Genomic DNA, 22,258 nt, shown 5'->3' with positions numbered 1-22,258 from the left:
CAGTAAGAGAAGCTTTGGAGAAGATGTCTTAGGTGGAGTCCTGGCTTATACCCCAGTTGAGCGCCTGTGAAGATGGAGCCGTAGGCCCGCTAGTCCGCTGCTGTTTATTTTTGATTGTCAGGCCTGAAGCGCCTTTGTAATAATGTAAATATTATCGATATAATAAAGATGTGTCTTTTATATCATGTTTGTGTGGTGTACCCCGGCTTTTCCTGGGACGGGGATTAATACACTAGCGTTCGGGAAAAGGCAATTTTCCCGGTCGCGACACGGTCCCATATCACCGACAGTAGCCCCCGGCGTTATGCCAGAGCAATTTCCCTTCCCAAGGGAAGCGGTCAGGTGTGACGCCACCCCTAAAGCCTGGTGACAGGTGGGACCGGTCTCCATAGTTGGGCAAAATACCCAACGGTCTTAATCCATGCATATTGGTATTGGTAACTTTGGTTGTCCATAATGGGCGGTCTCTTCAAGACTGCCACATTACTTGAGCGACGTACGAATCTGGGTGAGCCGATTTGCTTCGCCTGGAGATATGGTGATGGCGCTTTTCTCGGAGCCATCAGAATAGCGTATAGCATCTTCTGGGCCCGAGGGTATCGGGTTTTGACGTCCCGGAGGGCCTCACTAACAAAGTAGACGGGCCGCTGCACCTTTCGGCGGGGCCGATCCTCTTCGCTAGGGGCCGCATCTCCAGGGCGCTCTTCATCCGAGAGGCAGCGCGGGGCGCCCTCGGCTTCTGCGCCGATACCCTCGGGGTAAGAGGGCGACAGGCGCGGCCTTCCCGCAGTGGCCCCGAGGCTATCCTGAGGGTCGGGGGCGCCTGACACCGTAGGACAAGCAGGCGGAGGGCCAACTCCGGCCGTCGGGGGCCTTGGGCCGCCGTTCGGCTTGGGGGCCTCTCGGACCCTGACTTCTCCCCGTGGGCAGCGCTGGAAGAGTTCCCTTCCGGAACCGAGGACGGCGCACGCGCGCAGGACCGGGACGCCGCCGACCACATCGTCCACAGCTTCGAGGGTACGGCCCCTCGGTTCGCGTTCGCCCTCGACTCCGACGAGGAATGCGGTGACGATGGTGCGGATGACAGCGACGACAAGGCTGGTGACCCGGGCGCGTCGGAGTGAGCCCCCAGGCCCCCGCCAATCTTGAATAGCTTTTTCTTTCTTCTTCCGAGGCCTTCAGGCCCCCTTCTTGTTATAGGCTGATTTAATCTGCAATCAAATAAAGAGGAAATTTTTGCGTCAATTTCATTTGTTCTGTGTATGAGACGAGGATGGTCTGTGCCATGGTCCTTCTGTGTCTTGGCTTGAACAAGGGCTCGTGCCCAGGTCCCAGCCTCAAACGGCGCGGGTCAAGGCTAGTGCCTGGGGAGATCCACATGTCGAGACTGGCCAGGCCGGGAGCGTGGTGACCGAGGGTTATGGGTGACCCGATTGTGGGTTTTTGCCGATTCCCCCCCGGAGTTCACCACGCCCCGGGGCACGACTCGGTTCTGGGCCCCGTTTGGCGATTTTAGCCGACCCGAGCCCCCGAGGGCAGGATTGAACACGAGTGACCTATTTCAAGTCAAGATTCTTCGAAAGGAAACAAAAGCACAGACACAGCCTTTAGGAAATCGAAAATGCTTTTATTGAAATACGGAAGAGAAAAAAAGATAAGCCCCCGGCCAACCCTGCACGCCCGGGGGGGTGCGGGGTTGGCCCGAGCCCAAAACCTGACACCCGACCCCCACTAGGGGTAGAAGCGACGAAGGTGTTTGATGTTCCACGGGTTAGGCAGCTCTGTGCCGTCGCCCGTGGCCAGCCGAACGGAGCCCGGCCGGGGGACGCCGATCACTCGATACGGACCCTCCCACATTGGTGAGAGTTTGCTCAGTCCAGCACGCGTTTGGACGCGGCGTAGGACGAGGTCGTTGACGCAGAGTGATCGGGCCCGGTCGTGGCGCTGATGATAGCGCCGCAGGCTCTGCTGGTAGCGCGCGGCTCGGAGGGCCGCGCGCCGCCTTCGCTCTTCCAAGTAGCCGAGGTCAGGGAGCGTCGGCTTCCTTCTTTTTGTCGCTCGCAGGCCTCCCCTTTCGGGTGGCCCGCGGAGCGCCCTCGACGGCGAGGACATGACCCTCGTCGTCGGTATGGGCTGACTTCTTCTTCCTCCTCCTGTCACGCCGCCCTGTCTGAGCGGCGGATCCGGGGGCGGCCGAAGCTGCCACTCCGGAACCGGAGGGGTTCCAGGTCCAGGCCTCCTCCTTGCGAGCCACTCGGTCCGCGAGCTGAAAAAGCTCTGCGGTAGTCTGGGGCTCTTTGGAGGCGATCTTTTCGAGCATGCGGTTGTGCCGCACGCCCCCCCTGAACGCGTAGATTACCGCGTGTGCAGGGATGCATGGTATGGTGTTGCGGACTTGGCAAAACCGCTGAATGTACGAGCGAAGTGATTCATCATCCCCTCGCTGTACTGCGTGCAAGTCCGCTTCCTCACCGGGGCGCGGATACGTGCCTTGGAAGTTCATGGTGAACTGCTGGCACAAATCCTCCCAGGAGTGGACAGACGCGGGTGGCAAGTTCATTAGCCAACCCCGTGCTTGCCCCTTCAGGGCCATGGGAAAGAAATTCGCCATGACCCTGTCGTCATCCCCACCGGCCAGATGGCGGAGCTCGTGGCTCCTCACCGGGAGACCGCGCAGGCCCCCCTTTGCCAGTTCGGCCGGGGGCTTAGGGTGAGATCTCAAGCTCTCGCTGTGTGTGGAAAGATCGCGTCCCCGGAAGAAACACGAGACACGGACGATGTATACAGGTTCGGGCCGCTGGGAAGCGTAATACCCTACTCCTGTGTTTTGGTGGATTTGTGTGTGGAAGAGCTACAAAATGTGGGCCGACCTCTCCCTTGTTCTAGGCTCTGAATCTCCCCAAAAATCAACCACCCTCTCTATGGGCAAGGTCCTCCTTTTATACTTCAAGGGGATACCACATGCACCCTCCTCTTTCCAAACTGGACTTTTCTTCTCTTTATGGACGGAGATTGGTATGGTTGCTGCCCGAATGACACTTCGTTGGGACAGCCCACACCTACCTCCACTCCCGGTGGAGACGGGCGCAACGTGGGATCGTGGCTGCCCGTTGCTGACGCAACCAGTGTCAGACTGGTCATTCTTGTCCACCATGTGTCAGTTTAACAAGATGCATGTTTGCCCTTCTTTGTGTAACACCTTGCCTGTAATGGTTAGGATGAAGCCTGGTATAAATCTAACCAGGGCTAACGTGCCATCTCTAAGAGATAACACGCTAGCTCCGGCTTGAGACGAGTTGCCTAGAGGCTTTCGTCTTGACGGGATGGGGCAAGGCGTGCGTCAGACCGCCAGTCGCCACCTAACCCTTGATCTGACCGGTCTGTGACTGGTCACAGACCGGATAAAAGAGCGTGCTGTACTGCGTTACATGCAGCGTGACACGCTTGACCAGACTGTAATAAATGCTGTTAGGTGAGCACAGCTGTGCTCACTTATCCCATATATGTGGCGCAGACTTCTTTAAGGGGTCGGGGTGCCTCGGCCCTCGGGGCCGGGGCAAACGTAACCCGACCCCCCCCCTCGGGGGAAATCAGGAGGAGGGCGGACACCTCACCCTCGGGCCCGACGTCCCCGAAGGTGCCAGGCCACGTGGGCGATTGCGTCTGCCTCAAGCCTCTGGTCATGATACTCCCGGTCCCATATCACCGACAACCATGAACCAAAGATTTTACAATTAAGTTTGAATCAACAATCAAAATTCATGATTTCATACGATTTATAATGCAACATCTTAACAAGCACATAGGTTGAAGAATAAGCACTAAACACATATACCTATTGCATTTATCACCCTTTCTCAAATAAACTTTAGCACAAAATAACCAAGAGAATTTTTTTTCTTTTCTTGAGCCTTTTTGCTCATATTTTTCTCTTTTATTCCGGGTACGTCCCTGTCGTCAAGACTGTTTCCAGAGATTCGGCACCCATTATTTTGCTCACATCGAATACGTCCTTGTCGTCAAGACTGTTTCTAAGGATTCGGTATTCATTTTTTTCATATTTTTTATTCTCTTTTTCACAATGAGAAATTAAAGCTATTTGAGGAATAACAAGTCAATAAAGCATATATATAGAGCATTTAAAAATCAACCCATATGCTAGCATCAACATTGCATATTTCCTTAATTCAAGTATAGAATTTAAGTGTCATGCATCATCTCCCTTAAAAGCAAAATCTAAATCTCATGAAAAGACTATAATACATACAAGCTATGCTAAAGATAAATAAACCTTCAAAGTATTGCAAGCATGCACAAGAAAATACCATATGCATAAACAAAGCTCTCATTTATCAATTTTTCTCGTTGTCATATAAAACCATGAGGTACAAACTCCCCCTCAAACCATGCCAAAAGGATGAATTATGCCCAATTCACCATGAAGAAAAGCAAAACGATTAGAATCCAAAGGTTTAGTGAAAATATCAGCAATTTGCAACTGTGTCCAAAAACTGCAACTCAACATCTCCCTTCTCAACATGATCCCTTAAAAAGTAAAAACGAATATCAATGTGCTTTGTGTGTGAGTGTTGAACAAGATTCTTAGCAATATTGATAGCACTAGTATTATCACAAAAGAGAGGTACTTTCTCAAAAGTAAGACCATAATCTTTCAAAGTAGATAAAAGCTAAAGAATCTGTGAACAACAACTAGCAGCAGCAACGTATTCAAATTCAGCAGTTGATTGAGCAACACTAGATTGTTTCCTAGAAGACCATGCAATCAATGATGTACCAAGAAAATGACATGTTCCACTAGGACTTTTCCTATCAATTCTACAACCTCCAAAATCAGCATCGGAATATCCACTTAAGCATATAGAAGATGAAGTAGAATACCAAATTCCAAACTCAAGTGAATGATACAAATACCTCATTATTCGCTTGACCGCTTGACGATGTGAAGCACGAGGAGAAGCTTGAAAGCGTGCACACAAACACACAGCAAATTGTATGTCTGGCCCAGAAGCAGTTAGATACAACAAAGATCCAATCATACTTCTATATTCCTTTTGATCAACAGCTTCACCATCTTCATCAGGATCCAACACAGCTGTAGAACCAATTGGTGTTGAAATTGGCTTGCAATTCTCCATCTTGAACCGTCTCAAAAGATCCTTCGTATACTTTGTTTGATGCACAAAAGTACCTTGAGGTGTTTGCTTAATTTGCAATCCCAAAAAGTACGATAACTCACCCATCATACTGATCTCAAATTCCCTGCGCATAGTCTCAGCAAAATCTACAACCAAAACGTGAGTCGAACAACCAAAGATGATATCATCCACATAAATCTGAACAAAAAGTTAATTATCACCATGCTTAAGAACAAAAAGCGTTTTGTCAACCTTTCCCATTGTAAATCCTTTCACAAGCAAAAAGTTCTTAAGCCTATCATACCATGCCCTAGGAGATTGTTTCAAGCCATACAAAGCTTTAGACAATTTAAAAACATGGTTGGGAAAATCAGGATTTTCAAAACTTGGTGGTTATTTGACATAAACTTCCTCCTATATAAAACCATTTAGAAAAGCACTTTTCACATCCATTTGATACAATTTAAAACCTTTTGAAGCAGCAAAAGCCAACAAAAGTCTAATTGCCTCAATTCTAGCAACAGGAGCAAAAGTTTCATCAAAATCCAAACCCTCAACTTGAGTAAAACCTTGAGCAACAAGTCTAGCTTTATTTCTCACAATCAAACCATCCTCATTTTGTTTATTTTTGAAAACCCACTTGGTTCCAATAATATTATGTCCAGAAGGTGGTTCAACTAAAGTCCAATCTTTATTTCTCTCAAAATTTTCAAGTTCTTCATGCATGGCGTTAATCCACGATTCATCAGTTAATGCATGTGACACATCTTTGGGTTCAAAAGAAGCAACAAATGCAGAATTTGCACAAACATCATGAGTCGTTACCTTAGACCTTGTAGTCCGCTCACCTATATTACCAATGATTTATTCCGGCGGATGTTGTCGTTGAATGTGCAAAGGAGCAGTGACTTCTGAAGTTGATCCACGTTCTGTATCAGTACTGGTCGAAGTAGTAATTTTCGGAGGACCATCTCGATCAGCATCAACAGAACCCTCAGCCGACGACCCTGGCCGGTCTGACTGCACGTCCTGCGCCGGTCTGACCGGAGGTGTGCCGACGGTCTGACCGGCCGAGCCGACCTCGTCGTCGTCGTTGTCGTTGTCGCTCTCGTCTTCAAAAATATGACCATCCTCCCCCTGAACCTGTGACAGTGTACCTGCAATATCGGGTCTAGTATCTAGACTAGCCTCATCAAAAGAAACTTCGCAAGTCTCCACGATTTTGTTAGTCCCCAAAATAAGTACACGATAGCCACGAGTGTGTGCAGGGTAACCAAGAAACAATCCATCGGTAGAACGTGCCTCAAACTTATCCAAATTTCCAGATTTCAAGACAAAGCACTTGCAACCAAAAACACGCAGATGTGAAACTTTGGGTTGATGTCCAAATCGAAGTTCATAAGAAGTTTTTTCAAGTTTAGATCTCAAGAAAACCCGATTTGAAATATAACAAGCAGTGTTAATCGCCTCAGCCCAAAATTTTCTAGGAGTTTTATATTCATCCAACATCGTTCTAGCCATCTCAACCAAAACACGATTTTTCCTTTCAACAACACCGTTTTGTTGAGGAACACGAGGAGAAGAAAATTCATGTTCAAGACCTCTTTCATTGCAAAATTGTTCAAATGACGCATTTTTAAATTCTCCACCATTATCACTTTGAATTCTTTTCAAAGAACCAGGAAATTCAAGATCCAATCGAAGAAACAAACCACGAAAGTGTTGAAAAACTTCGTCCTTATTTGCCATAAAGAAAACCCAAGAATATAGAGAAAAATCGTCAACAATAACCAACACATACCACTTTCCTCCAACAGATTGCACTCTAGCTGGACCAACAGTGTCCATACGTAATAGCTGTCCCGGTGCATCCGTCATCACAGAAACAATAGGATGTGAAGTAGAAACCATCTTAGCATGACGACACGGTGTACAAACCAAATCAAGATCTTTCTTAAGTTTAGGCAAACCACGAACAAGATCCAAACCACTTAACCTAGTGAGATGATCAAAACCAACATGTCCAAGTCTACGATGCCAAAACATCACATCTTTATCAAACTTAGAAACCAAACATCTTATCACAGGTGAAACAGGATTTTCAAAATCAGCTTTAAACACTCTTCCATAACGAGAAATATTCAGCACAGAATCACCACGAGAATCAAAAACTTTACTTCCAGTTTTCTTAAAGTGAACTTCAAACTCTTCATCAACAATTTGTGAAACCGAAAGCAAATTGTACTTTAAATCCTCAACCAAAGCTACATTCTTCAATTCAAATTTTTCATTTACCTTAACCATACCTGTAGCGAAAACGACACTTGTAGCAGCATCACCAAAGATAATCGATTCAGTCTTAGATGCCTTCTTTAGGGAGGAGAACCAATTTTTATCACCGGTCATGTGCCACGAACAACCGGAATCCACGATCCACACATTCTCCTTCCTTGTTACCAAAGCCTACACACAAGCAGAAGTCGAAGCCTCAGTACTGGGGTTAGATGATAATAAAAATTTAGGAATCCAGTACTGAAACACACGACCAGAAGATCCAATAGGCATATATCCACGTGCAAAATCAATTTTAGAATTTTCAGAAAAATTCCTCCGAGGCTGGTCTGACCGAGGTACAGTGGCCGGTCTGACCGCTTCTGTACCGCCGGTCTGACCGGTGGTCGGTCTGACTGAGGCTGTTCAGCCGGTCTGACCGGTCGCCGGTCCGACCGCGGGACCCACTGCGGTCTGACAGGTTTCCTCGAGGAAAAACCCGATTTTTGCCACTTTGATTTTGCAAAAGCAATTTCTCTCTCCTTTTTCTATTTATGAGCTAATCTGAAATAAAAACCAACAATATGTCCATCTTTTCCACAAAAAGAACAAGTATATTTTTCACGATGATTAGACACATTGTTAGCATTAGTAGATTTAGCAACATGAGCAACAACAGGAGATTTTGCATGCACAACATTGGATTTTGAAGAAGATGCACTCATAGTAGACATGATACCAGCATATTTAAACAAAGTTTTGTTAGCATCAGGTTTAACCAAAATCTCACCACTTCTAGCACCAACACCTAACACAACAGGAGGATGTCTAGAATTATGAGCATAAGGATTAAAACCTAAACCACGGTTATGTGTGCTAACCTTTGATTGATCCAAAATCATGTTGAGGTTCTTTTTACCATCAAAAAATCTTAGCAAATAATTTTTCAAATAAGAAACCTCTTTTTCCAAATTAGCACAATTTTCACAATCTACCATGACACCTTTGCTTTTATGACATTTAGGGCAAGAAAGCACTTCATTGTTTTTCACAACATCTTCCATGAACTCAACACGACCTAAAGCATCTTTTAGTTTCATCTTATTCAAATTACATGTTGAGCAATCCAAAACATTATGAGGTTGTTTTAACTTTTTAGCAGAAATCATATTAAACATCAAACTAGCATGAAAAGCAATTTGATATTTTTGCAACAATTTTTTAGTTAAAAACAACTCATCCAAAGTGCGTGTGTGCAAAGCAAAACTACAAGCAAGAGAGGATCTATTTTTCAAATCATGTGCAGCATTAACATCACTAATTTTTGAAATCTCATTCATTAAAACCTAACAATTTTCACAATCATCATCATTAGGAATAAGAGATTTTAACCTATCAATTTCAGATTTAAGAGATTCAATGATAAATTCCTGTTTTCTATACATCTTCTCACACTTCTTATTTTTTGCACTCAAAATATTAATAGCTTCCTTAAAAGCACTCACCTCATTATCTTCATACTCTGTATCATCATCTCACACTTCACCACGCGCCGTAAAGCAAACATCGGAGACGTTATTTCCCTTATCATCATCTCCACTTTCACCATCTACATCACTTAGTGGCTCGAAGGCGGCGCAAACTTGTTGAAAAGCTTTCCTAAGATTCTCCATCTTCCTCCCTTGGTAAGAACCCTTTGGCTTATTGTTGTTGGGCTTGTTGTTGTTGGTCTTCTCACCATCTTTGTCTTCTCTTTTGCCTCTCCCAAGCTTAGGACAATGCGAACGAAGATGATCAATTGAACCACATTCAAAGCAACGATTTGGACCACCTCTTTTCCTGTTCCTGGCATTATTCATAGCTCGAGCAATTCTGTTAGCGACCAAAGCCAAATCCTCCTCCTCGATTTGTTCGAGTTGATCATCGGATGTGGCATTAAAAACAACAAGAAAAGACGACTTTGATGAAGAAGCATAAACATCCAAAGAGGAAGAAGAAGAAACCAAAGCATTCGACTTAGAATCAACTTTTCGAGAAAGAACATTCATCTCATGTGTTTTTAATTTTGTATAAAGTGAATCCAAAGTCAAAGTAGACATGTTAACTGACTCTTGAATAGATATAACTTTCATCTCCCAAATAGACATGTCAAGACCATTAAAAAAGTGGTGAGAAATCTCGGATTGTGGATAATTAGCATCATAAGAAGAATCAACAGATCTAAGATCACTCAAAATTTTATTAAACCGAGAAAGATAGTCATCCAAAGCTTCTCCAGGTTTCATCTCAAATTTAATATACTCCTTTTTGAAAAGATCACGACGAAGCTCTTTGATGAAAATAACTCAAAGCAACCCAAATCTCATGAGCAGTTTGAAGATGAGCAACACGATCATAATCCGAACGACAAATACCACTCAAAAGAATGTTGCGAGCTTTGCAATTTTGTTCAAAAGCAGTTTTTTCAGCAGCAGTATTAATAGCTTAAGGAATCACATAAGTATGAGAAACTTTTCTCCAAATATCATAATCTTCAGCCACAATATAAGATTGCATCCTACTACACCAATGAGAAAAATCCGTTCCATCGAAAACATGAGACTTAGTTGAAAACTTAGCGGGAGTAGCCATGGCAAAAACTCTAGATCGATAAAAATCCAAAGAAGAAAACAAGGCTCTGATACCACTTGTAGGATCGAATCACAAGAACTAAGCCAACTAGAGGGGGGGTGAATGGTTGGTATACCCAAAAACCGAAAACTTTTAGCGGAAATAAAAGTTACCCTCGAAATCGACGGATCGCAGTCTGACTGAAGCTGTCCTGCCGGTCTGACCACCTGGTTGCCGTCGATCTGACCGAGATTAGATCTCTAGTCCGACCGCCGAGATCAGCTGCCGCTCACTGTCGCCGCCGCCGGTCTGACCGCCGCTTACCGCCGGTCTGACCGCCGGTTGATCGCCGGTTAGACCGCCGAAACCCGGTAAACACAAATCGAAGAACTCTTAAAGTGGATGACAACTTCATTGATTCTCTCTATGTTTACAAAGTGCACCAATAGCACTCCTTACAAAAATTTCGACTAAACTCGAAACCCTAACTCAAAACTCAACTCAATTGCTCTCTAAAGCGATACCGGGAAGCCTCACGCTCCCCCTCTATTTATAAATGAGGTAGGCAGCCTAAAGCCATGAACCAAACTCATACTAGGAGTCCTAAACACCTTAGGAAACCCTCTAGTACAAGAAAGAAACTTTACATAACCAATCGTACCAAATTTGGACTCCTTCCAAATTCAACTCCGCATTCCACACGCACACAATTCCTCCATCGTATGCCATATGGAATCTCCATCAACCACATGCATTAACTCTAGCCTAAGTATCCCGCATGATCTCTGACCACCACGAACGTCGTCTTATCCCCAAGCCGACTCCCGGTCCATCACCGCAAATACTCTCCCGAGACATCGAGTCACCTACACATGGAACAAATAAAGAAACCATATTCCGAGACCAAGCTATCTCCAACTTGACTCATTAGCAGCAAACAATAGTATTACATACGTATAGTATCCATCTAGAAGTCATAATCATGAAATAAACTCGGATATCCAAATAAACAACCCAAAACCGAAACCGACACAGTGTCGGCCGATCAGACCGTGGGCTGCGCCGGTCAGACCATGGGCTGCGCCGGTCTGACTGCGCATTACACGCCGGTCTGACCGGCTACCAGAGCCCGGTCTGACCGGTCACATAAAATGACAAATCCTGCGATCACTTGTGAAATCCAATCATCTCCAAAACCACTTTGTGAATAGATTCCAAATAACAAAACCAATAATCTCCAATTCCCAATTGTTTATCACAGAATAATAATAAAAAACACCTTTGATTTTACACAAATCAGAGTGTCATTTCTTACTTGCTTGTTCTATGAATGTCGCCGATGTGGAGCAGTCGCTGGTTGTTGCTATTGGCCCAGGTAAACACCTCCTTACCGGTTAAGGTGCTACCCAGCGTCCGGCAGCGAGGCCCGAAGCAGTGCCTTCGCCTCAACCACCACCGACCACCGCTCGCCGGCCACCGGTATCAACTAACACGTTGTCGTCGTCCTCCTCCATGGTGTGTCGCTAATCTGTGGGCTGGGATGGTGGATCGATTCAGATCCGAAAAAAAGGAAAAAAATGAAGTGGGGGCGAGAGTGGTGTACGGGAAAAATAGAATATATACCGGAAGCAGAGAAGTTGTTTTTATCGGAGTAAATCATTTACTCTGATAATGGTGGGAGCACGATGCGGGACGTGGTGTGGGATCGAAAGCGGGGGAATTGTTTTTATTATCGAAGTAAATCGTTCACTCGAATAAAGATGGGTGGTTGAGGCGCGCGATAGGAGTAAATCGTTTACTCCGAAAACGGTAGGAGTGGGATGACGGGACATGGGGTGGGGTGGGCCTGGGCTGATGCATGTTTGGCGCTTAGAATATTAGGAGCGTGCTGCACTCCTAATAGTAATTCTATAAAAGTATTACTATATTTTTATATAAAATTGATCAAACTTAAAGAAATTTGGCTAGAAAAAGAAATCAAAACGAAAACGAAATACGCTATGAAATGGAGGTAGTATGTGTACGGCCCGCATGTAAGCCATCTTTCAAGCCCAAATATAATGGGCCGCATGTCCATCGCAACCCCGTTATGGCCCATCGACGCAGACGGTATTCAATGGTCAAGATTTAATCATGGGCTTCTTGATTGTCAGGCAGAAGATGGGTGTAGTGCAAACAGGACAAGTATTTAGTAGCACGATTAATAATAACACAAATGGTACGTATACGTGTACGTACTTATTATTTCCTATATTATTATCCATCACTGGAAAACCGACTAAAACATTCGAAGATTACACGCACAATATGCAAAATGTATGTACAGTACAGTACGTGTACAGTTGCACTACTGTACGTTACGTATACGAAAAGATCGACACGACCATATACACTACTAGTCCACGCAACTTTAGATGTTCGTGCACGTCAAAAAGGAAAGGAAATCGATCAAAATGACGCGATCGAATTGAGCATTCGCATCCAACGGCTAACACGTGTATATGGTCATCTAGCTCGCCGCGACGGCGCCGGCGGCGGCGGCCTCCTCCTCGCCGGCCAGCTGGACCACCGGCGACGAGGACGACGACGAAGGGTTGACGACGTTGCAGTTGAGCCTGATCTGGCCGGCTCCCCCAGTCAGCACCTCTATGTTGCCCATCTTCACCATGGCGTCGGCGAAACGCTGCTTCCACTCCGTTTCGTTCGCCGCGAACCGTGTCACCAGCGCGTTCATCGTCGCGTTCACCCGCAGCTGGTTGTCGGAGAAGAAGAGCCCCAGGTCGAGCGGCAGCAGCTTGTAGTAGTTGTTGTCCAGCGTCGCCGGCGTGCTCACGTCGATCGCCGTCGTGATCGGCGTCGACGCGTTCGCGTTCGACGGGCACAGCGCCCTCAGAAGCGCCGCGTACCCCGGGCTCAGCCCCGTGTCCACCTGCACACGAACACACCGGCCGCCGCCATGTGAGCCGTCAATGGCGAAATGGTCAAATGGCGATCGATAGAGTTCGCCGTCGCCGGCGAGCTATGTACGTACGATGGCGGTGGTGTTGTTCCAGATGCGGTCGAGGAAGGAGGAGCAGAAGGAGCGGCCGACGGTGTGGGCGCCGGAGAGGACGACCATGTCCTCGAGGGTGAGGGACTTGTTGGCGAACTTGTCGGTGAGCTCCTTCGCCGTGGCGGTGGGTGGGGGCAGGTTGTCGAGGGCGTCCTGGGCGATGGAGACGTTGCCATCGCGGCGGCCGGCGGGGACCTGGTAGTCGACATTGCCGGTGAGCTTGATGCCGTCGCGGGCGGCGAAGGCGAGGATGTCGGCACAGGAGACGGTGCTCGGGCACGCGGCCTCGACGGCGGCCTTGGCGGCGTCGATCACCTCGAAGCCCCGGAGGCTCGCGTTGGGGCCGGCGCTTCTCTCGGTGGTGCTCCCGTTGATCAAAACTGAGGCGTCGCAGCCCTGCAGACATTGGGCAGAAATTGAGAATTCTCTTCTTTCTTTTCTTTTAAATAATAGAAATGTTGCATCTCACGAATATTTTTCCTATTTCTCTTTACCATTTCGGGCATGTTTAGATCCTTCAAAATAGCAAAAGTTTTACCGTTTTGAACTACTTTTTTGGTAAAATGGATCCAAACACGTAGCATATCTCTGTTGTGAACTCTTTACAAATATCCAGGCAAAATAGTCTTCGGGTAACCACTATATTGCTTGGATATACTACTGGTGTTTAAATGTCACAGCCTGATTTTTGTTTCAGGATTTATAAACAATTTAATAAATTATTAAAAGAATTTATATTAAATGTTCATTAATTTACAAGTAAATTTAAATGTGGGAAATAAAATTTCCTAAATTTAAAGCATGGATGGATTTAATTTTTATTAAATTCTCCATGATTAATTATACTCTCTGAGATTTTCTCGGATTTTTCAGAGCTCAATTCCTAATTTTAATAATACAAAGAACAATTCAGTAATTAGTTAATCATTTAATGATCTAATTATAATTATGTTAAGTGTTTTTCTTGTTTAAAAATCCTTAAATTATAAATTGTTGTCTAAAAGGAATTATTAGAAATGATCTTAAAAGCCTAAAAGAGAAGATCTAATTTTAATTTGTTAAATCTCAATATAAAAGTGGGCTAGATAAAATTTTGTTAAATACTTCTTTTGTTTCTATAGTTCCTAGATTTTTCTGGGATTTATTTGAGCCAAGGAAGTATTTTTAATCAATGTAATTGCATTTCATGAATAATTTAAATGGAAAAAGGTTTTTAAAATCCTCTTTTGGCTTTGGGCCGAAAGTCAGCCCAAGTCTGTCTCTCTCCCTCTCCTCGGCCTGCGCGTGCTCGGCCCAAGCCGGCCCAGTCCGCCACCTCTCCCTCCTCTCTTCCTTTCATTGACAGGCGGGACCCACTTGTCTGGCTCGTCGTCAACCTCACTCCGCCGCCGCGCCGAAACCCTAGCTGCTCCGCCGCCGTTTCCTTCCAAATTCGGCCGCGCCTTTCCTTCTCCGGTGAAATCGTTTGAGGGGAAATGTTTCCCGAGATCTTCTCTATCTTTCCTCTTTTGGTATCATCGGCTAAAATCGCTTGGAAAGTGCCGGATTCGATCTCGAATCGGATTCCTCTCTCTCTCCCGAACCCTAACCTTTCCTTCGCGTCGCCGGTCGCCGTGGGCCTTCGCCGCCGCCTCCTAGCCTCTATAAAAGGTTCCCCAGGCCCTCCTCTACCCGCCGCCACCCTCGCCTTCGTCTCTCGTCGCCGGTAGAGCTCTAGCACCGTGCCGCTTAGCACCGCCGTCGCCGTTGTTCGTTCAGCCATGCGTTGTCGTCGCTCCAGTCGTCGTCGTCGCTCGGGGAGGTCACCGTCATGGTCGCCAAGCCGTCGCCGATCTCGTCCACCCCTCCGTTTCCGCCGAAGATCGCTGGAGCACCGCCGTCGTCGTCAAGCCGAAGGTCGTCGCCGCTTCTTCCTCGTCGCTGACGCCGTCCGTTGATCTTCCGCCGTTGTTTTGGTCACCGGTGAGTTCGCCGCGTCGCCCGCATCATTTTGGTGCCCTTCGTTAGCATTGTCGTGCCGTAGTTCGCCGGCGAGCTTGCGCCGTCCGGTCGTCGCCGGTGATGACGTCATCGCCGACGTCATCGATGTCATTCCCCGTGGACCGCGGTAGATCAAGATGATCTCGGCCGTTCGTTCCGTGAGCCGCAGTCGTGCACCCGGTCCACCGCGAACCCTAGCCGATGACGCAATAATTCCCTTTTCCTTTTTAAAAATAATTCATTATTGCGTCATAATTCAATTAAAATCCATATAAATGCTTTAATCCGGTTTAATCTTTAAAAATTCATAACTAATTCGTCGTAACTCAGTTTAATGTGGTTCCAGTTGCAAAAGTTGTATAAAATAAAGATCTACATATTAAAATTATCCATAAATTGAATTAAATTTATTTAATCCTTTTTAAATAGGCTTTAATTAGATTTAATCTTGTAAAATTCGTAATAAATTCATATGAAGTCAGAATGAGGCCGTTCAAGTCTCATAATTCCTCTAAAATTATTTTCTACATGTTTGTTTACTTTATATGTATTGTTTATTTGGTTTTTATTAGTCTTTTTCCTCTTTTTGCGTGTTAGCTTGTCGTTTCCGTCGTTTCGAAGGTTCGCGAGTGCGCCGGAAGTGTTCAAGAAGATTAATTGAAGACCCGTTATTGCAAGGCAAGTCACACAGATCCTAAACACCATTCCTTTGAGCATGTTGATCCTATATTTAAATTCTCTATTTATTTCAACTGTGTATTTATTTTTGAATGTCACCGGGTGGTGTGAACATGTTCCTTTGTTATGGCCCATTTGCATTGATTACCCTATTTCTTGATTACCTTGGGTTATTATAATTTGACTAGTTGAGCTTTATATATTGGTTCAGCTAGATGTTAGATATCATTGCATAGCCATGCTTAAAAACATTAGCACACAATTGGGATAACTAATGTTTCACTATTACTTAATGATGGATATTTAATGATAGCTCACGATGGTTAATCGTGATTGGTTAATTAATTAATGTGCCAACTAAAACTTGATAATGGTGGGTTGTGAGCACATGGTTTTGATGGTAGTGCTCGTGACAATTAAGGACCGGTTCATGATTTTCGGTTGTGAAACATTAACCGTGCCAACCACAAGCCAGAATGGGCAACGCCTGGACACTTTGTATAACAAGGCTCTTTGCGGAGCACCAGACTGAGAAGTGGCGGAGATAAGCCCACGGGGGTCGCTGGGGAGTCCATGCCTTGTTTATAAGGGGGTGATTATGATCCAGGAACGGTGCACTGCTTTGGGTTGAGTTATGCGAGGGGTCTTGTCACAATCACTCGTCATGGTGACGTGTCTGCGCGGACACGGTGACATGAGTACATGACGGTGGGTTGTGTCTTGTGGGTACAGTGGTACACCTCTGGTCAGAGTAAAACTATTCGAATAGCCGTGCCCGCGGTCATGGGGGGGTCGAACAATGTCTTTCGTGATTAGTCTCACACTTCTCACCATAATAAATGATGCTATAACTGGTAATAATTTGTTTAGCTCCTGGTTTAGAGTTAAATCTGTACAGCCGGGTATGGTTGTTCAGGATGGTTGGGCCTGTGCAGCATGGGTGTGCTGTTCAGTGTTGATTAAAATTTCTGATTAATTACTCTACTGTTTTACTACTTTTAACTCTTTGCTAAATGTTGCTTTCGCAAATGAGACTATATTATGCTATCCTTTGGTATCCTTGTGCACTTGCATATTTGCTGTGTAGCTTGTTGAGTATGTCATATGCTCATTCTTGCAATAATCAATCAACCTCAGTTGAAGAAAAAGGATCCAGAAGGAGAAGACGTTTGGCTTATTCCCCAGTTGAGTTGCCTGTGGGAGTGGAGCTGAAGCCATCGCTAGACCGTTAATTCCGCTACTGTTTTTCTTTTCTTTTGTAAGTATGTAACGTTATTATTATGATGGATTTGTATATTAAATTATCAGTTTGTGTACCTCGGCTGATTCCTGGACGAGGATTTTATGCACAAATTAATTCAGAAATTATTAGTGAATTTCCGGACGTGACATTAAATCTATGAACTCGCATTTCTAAGCACTCTATTTTGCCAGCTCATGTTACATGCAACAAATAGAGTGGTTACATGGGCGCATCCGCCAAATTTTAAAGGTATCATATCCGCATCCGAATCCGTATCCATATCCGTTGGATTTATAAGAAACCATACTATACCCTCATTTTCGGATGGATTTAGATCGGATCGGATAATATCCTATCCGTTTTCACCTCTATAGATTGTAGGCCTACGCGTCGGGCACCCAATCCAGATTGGGAAAAATTGGGCGCTGACGCCACACATACATGCAAAACCACTTTAAACTGATTTTTCTCTTAAATTATTTATCCAAATCATGATCCGATTGCACAATTAAATTTGTTGCAATTAAATCTTTAAAACAAGACCACACATGGATATATTTCGACGAAATTTTTTTTAGCTTATTATTGAATTATTTTTAAGGCAAATTTTGCTACAGGACATCGTGACTTCGCGGTTTTAGCCGTAGGACACTGCACAAAATGACTTTTGGGGAATACACTCTATAAACGTGGTAATTTGCCAGCAGACACCACACCCATTAAAATAATAGGTTTCGTTTGAAGGAGAGAAAAACCACGTGAGATGTCAGAAATACCCCTAGACCCACATGTCAGCTCTCCCATCTCTCTTCTCTCTCTATATCCTCCATCGATGCCACAGATGGGTTCGTCGGCAATACGGACAGGGTGGCGCCACTGGAGGGCTCACTGGTGGTAGCTGGTGACGCGCTTCGCCGACCTGACCAACAACGTGTTCCGCGCGCCTACCTCGGCACCACGCCCACCGGCAGGGGACGCCACGTCGGGGAGGCGTACTGCCACGACTGTGTCCGCGCATGCCGCGGCCCAAGATCCTAAACGGGTTCGACATCATTGCATCGTCGCCGAGCTTCGACATGTCCGGGCTGTTCCAGGAGCGTGGCGAGAGGATGCGCTTCGTGTCCGGCGCGTCGGTGGCCGACATCATCGCCAAGCTAGAGGAGATCGCCGGCATGGTGAGCTTCATGGCGTGGACCAAGGACTGCCAGGTGAGCATCGAGGCGACGCGGAACGGACAGAAGAGCGCGCTCGCCATCTCCGCCAAGGTGTTCGAGCTCACATGTGAGCTCGTCATGGTCCAGCTGTCCATGGTCAGCCTATGAGCTATTAATTTTGGACGTCTGTTTGATTATCCATCCTCTTGCCACGAGAGAGAAACATCTATAGCGAATCTCGATTAATTTACCAGCGTCGAGGAGGCAGCGGTGCTCGGATGTCCGGCAGGCGCGCGCGCCCTGAACCAGTGGCGGCGCCTGGCTGTCCGGCGGTCAGAGGCGGTGGGGTAGGGCGTACACCCGGAGCCACCTACGGCGCTCGGATGTCCGGCGGGAGGTGGTGGCTGCGGGCTGGAGCGCGTGAGGAATCGATGAGCGGTTGCGGACTGGCGCAGGGAAGCGTGGGAAGGAAGGAGGGGACAAAGAGAAGAGAGATGGGAGAGTTGACACATGGAGAGAGATGGGAGAGCTGACACGTGGGTCCAAGGTTATTCTTGACATTTCACGCTATTTTTCTCTCTCCTTCAAGCGAAAATTATTATTTTAATGGGTGCGGTGTCCCCTGGCAAATTACCACATTTATAGAGTGTATTCCCCCAAAAGTCATTCCGTGCGGTGTCCTCGCGAAGTCACGTTGTCCTGTAGCAAAATTTGCCTATTTTTAAATATTGCACGATGTTCCACCAAGTATATTGGAATTGTTTCTCTAAGTATATCGAAAATGTTTCAATCAATTAAATCGGGCATTGTTTCACCTTATATAAAAACAATGTTTCAACAAATAGCGAATAATGTTTCAGTTCACTGCAACATTAGATCTATACATAGTGAAATATTGTGAGTACACTAGGTGAAACATTTTTGTGAAACAAAAATTGAAACGAATTACCTTAATAGAGGGTTTCTAAAATATGTGGGTGATTTGTTGCAGAAGAAATGTTTCGTTCACTGCAACATTAGATCTATACATAGTGAAACATTGTGATTAAACTAGGTGAAACATTTTTGGTGAAAAAAAATGAAATGAATTCCCTTAATAGAGGGTTTCCAAAATATATTGATAATTTGTTGCATAAGAATATTTTAATTCACTGCAACATTAGATCTATACATAATAAAACATTCTAAATACATTAGGTGAAACATTTTTTTTAAAAAAGGGGAGGGATAAGTGGATAGGTCCAGTGGGGTGCGCACGTGGGAGGTAGAGAGAGCGACCGATTTTTCAACCTCCCTCCGATCGACCGATCCTGAGCATTTCTGGAATTATTTTCATTCAATCTCCCTCAGTTCCATCCAAACTAAATAGAAATAAGGCCTTAGGATGCACATGGGCTGGGTCAACCCAGTGACCCATCGACCCGACCCAGCATTTATGGGGCCAAAATCACATGGGTTGGCAAACGAAAGGGAAGACTCTAGTTGCTTATCAATCCATGTCAGTGACGACGACGCCGCTGTCGTGCATCTGATCACAGTTATGATCAGGTTTACTTCTATTGCTGAATAGTGATTACGTTCCTCAACTGGCTGGCTCTGCTGTTTCTAATCATCATTGTCATAGGTGGAAGCTGTGATTTGGTAAAGCAGCAACAGCTATACTCTATGTATGACAAATATATGCTTACAAAAGAGTATATAGATTATTTAAATTTATTCAGCAGGCTTGGTGAATGGTGCTTGCCTGCCCTCTGGAGCTGCTTATATTGTTGGAAAAACTGAGACTTCGAGAAGTGGAGTGTGATATTAGTATTAACTTCTAAATTTGGCCACTACTTTCTGGCTAAATTGGAATATGCTGAAATGTATCAGATTTTTAACTCAGGAAATTAATGAACCAATCTTTTATGGAGCTTGCTTTTCTGAAATGATAGTGATTAACTACTATGATGGTACAATCAAAATTGGCAAAGCTGCTTGTGTTTTCTTAAGTGGTACTCCCTCCGTTCTATAATATAAAAGATTTTGGAGGCATATGACATATCCTAGTACTAGGAATATATCTCATAAGAGCAAGTTTAATAATATAGCCGACTGATGGCTCTAAAAATATCTATATTAGTATTTAATTAACTAATAACTGTGGTATGTGTACAATAAGAGAGCTATTAGTATGTCCCTTCTTAATTTTTTTATTATACTTTTTCTTCTTTTGAAGCTTTCCTGTACACTCATTTTTCCTTGAGAAGTGAGCAGCTACTGGAGCTCAACCGAAACTGGTCATGCGCTGCTACTGTTGAATTGGAGCCTGTGTGGAGCTGGCGACTAGTATGTAATTAGTCGCCCGCTCAGACCCTCTTTCTACTCATTTCTTCTCTAACTCTGTATTTTATTCAGTTTGGACCCAATATAGCCAGCAAAAATTTACCTATTATACCTACTCTAATATATATTAGAGATTTTAGAGAGGTATGACATATCCTATTAGTATGAATATTATGTTATATCCCTCCAATTCTTTATATTTTGGGACGGAGGGAGTATGGTAATACCTTCTTCTGTTCCTTTTATTTTTTTGATTCATGGTTGTATTTTGTTTCTAACACAGTGATTGTAATAGAGAGCACTAATGTTTCTTCAGGTGATCTGTTTTTTTTAAAAAAACAGCGGTACGTATATGCCGATCTTTCATAACATATGATCATAAATATATCTTAGCTAACTCTCCCTTGAACTGTGTTCAGTAGCAGGGATGGGAACTAATCTCTCCCGCAAGGAAAACGGAGCGGTCTATTAACACGTGATTAATTAAGTATTAGCTATTTTTTTTAAAAAAAAAGATAAATATGATTTTATGATTTTTTAAAGTAACTTTCATATAGAATTTTTTTTAAAAAAAATACACCGTTTAACCGTTTGAAAAGCGTGTGCGTGGAAAAAGAGGGAGTGGGTTCCCAACTCCTTTTGCCGAACACAGCGTCTATAATATGAAAAATTGACACCTTTTCTTTTTATCACTGCTAGAGTTTGTCATTTTTGTGTGGGAGTGGATTCTAAACTCTCGTGAGGACATCCTCTAGTTATTTACATGTTATCCAAATAGTTATGAATTTTTTTAAAAAAATTTAACAAGATAGATTAATATATAATAAATCACTCCACAAATATGCAAGTTAAAATTTAACTTTTACAGGTTATAAAAAAATAAACTATGGCTAGTTAACGAATATTCTTAATCAAATTTATTTTTTTCATTCAAACTTATAGAAGTTAAATTTGACCTTGCATATTTGTGGAATAATTTATCACATATTAATATACCTGGTTGATTTTTTTTCTTAATCATTTGGATGACATGCAAATAATGAGGGAATGCCATCTCGAGAGTTTAAAATAGTTTCCCTTTTTGAACAAAGAAAACAAAATCAACCAAGGTTAGCTAGCTGTTCTTACACCAAACAGTGCAGTTATAAACGAAACTAGGATCGATCGTGATAGATGCAAACGTACTCTGACAAAGCAGTCATGGAAGTGCAGACGGATGAGGCCGGCGGCGACGCCGCTGTTGTTCTTGAAGGCGGCGGCCACCGCCTGCTGCACCAGGGCCTCCGCCGACGGGCACGTCTCGTTGTAGAACCCGACCTTCAGCCCGGCGCTGACCGCGGCTCCGGGGAAGAAGGCGACGAGGAAGAAGACGAGGAGGCACTTCATGGCCATGGAGCTCAGAGCTTAGCTATAGCTGCTTGCTGCAGAGGTTTGCTAGGTATTATGAGGTGCTTATATAGCATAATAATGGAGTGGTCTTTTTTTTTTTTTTGGAAATGAAAGGAATGGTTTTAGACTTGAAATCAAATTGAGGACAAACTTGTCAAGGAGTAGGTAGTGGCAGAGCCAGAAATTGGCCAGGTTGAGCTAATTAATTAATATATTTTATATAGCCATCTTATACATTTAAATTTTTCATATTTTTTTATATGGACTAAATAGGATTAAAGAGATAAGCATATGGCTCAAGCTAATTATCCTAGTGTTTTCTCCATCCTTAAGAGCACAGTTGTAATGCATGATACACAGCACAAGTGGGCCATTTGCCATTTGCCCTGTCATGCTGCAA

General features: G+C 44.6%; 1 protein-coding gene across 1 annotated transcript; it reads right to left on the bottom strand.

The window, feature by feature from the left end:
- Window positions 1-12,244: 12,244 nt before the first annotated feature.
- On the bottom strand, window positions 12,245-22,044 carry LOC4327002 (peroxidase 1). The gene is made up of 3 exons (XM_015771229.2): window positions 21,655-22,044; window positions 13,069-13,485; window positions 12,245-12,966 (listed from the first exon to the last, which is right to left on the bottom strand). Exons 1-3 carry the CDS (start codon window positions 21,859-21,861, stop codon window positions 12,547-12,549), a joined length of 1,044 nt encoding a protein of 347 aa, XP_015626715.1. The 5' UTR covers window positions 21,862-22,044; the 3' UTR covers window positions 12,245-12,546.
- Between the last annotated feature and the right edge of the window lie 214 nt (window positions 22,045-22,258).

Source organism: Oryza sativa, chromosome 1 (genome assembly GCF_034140825.1).
Source record: "Oryza sativa Japonica Group chromosome 1, ASM3414082v1".
Classification (NCBI taxonomy): domain Eukaryota; kingdom Viridiplantae; phylum Streptophyta; class Magnoliopsida; order Poales; family Poaceae; genus Oryza; species Oryza sativa.
This window is presented reverse-complemented; position numbering and strand designations above follow the sequence as displayed.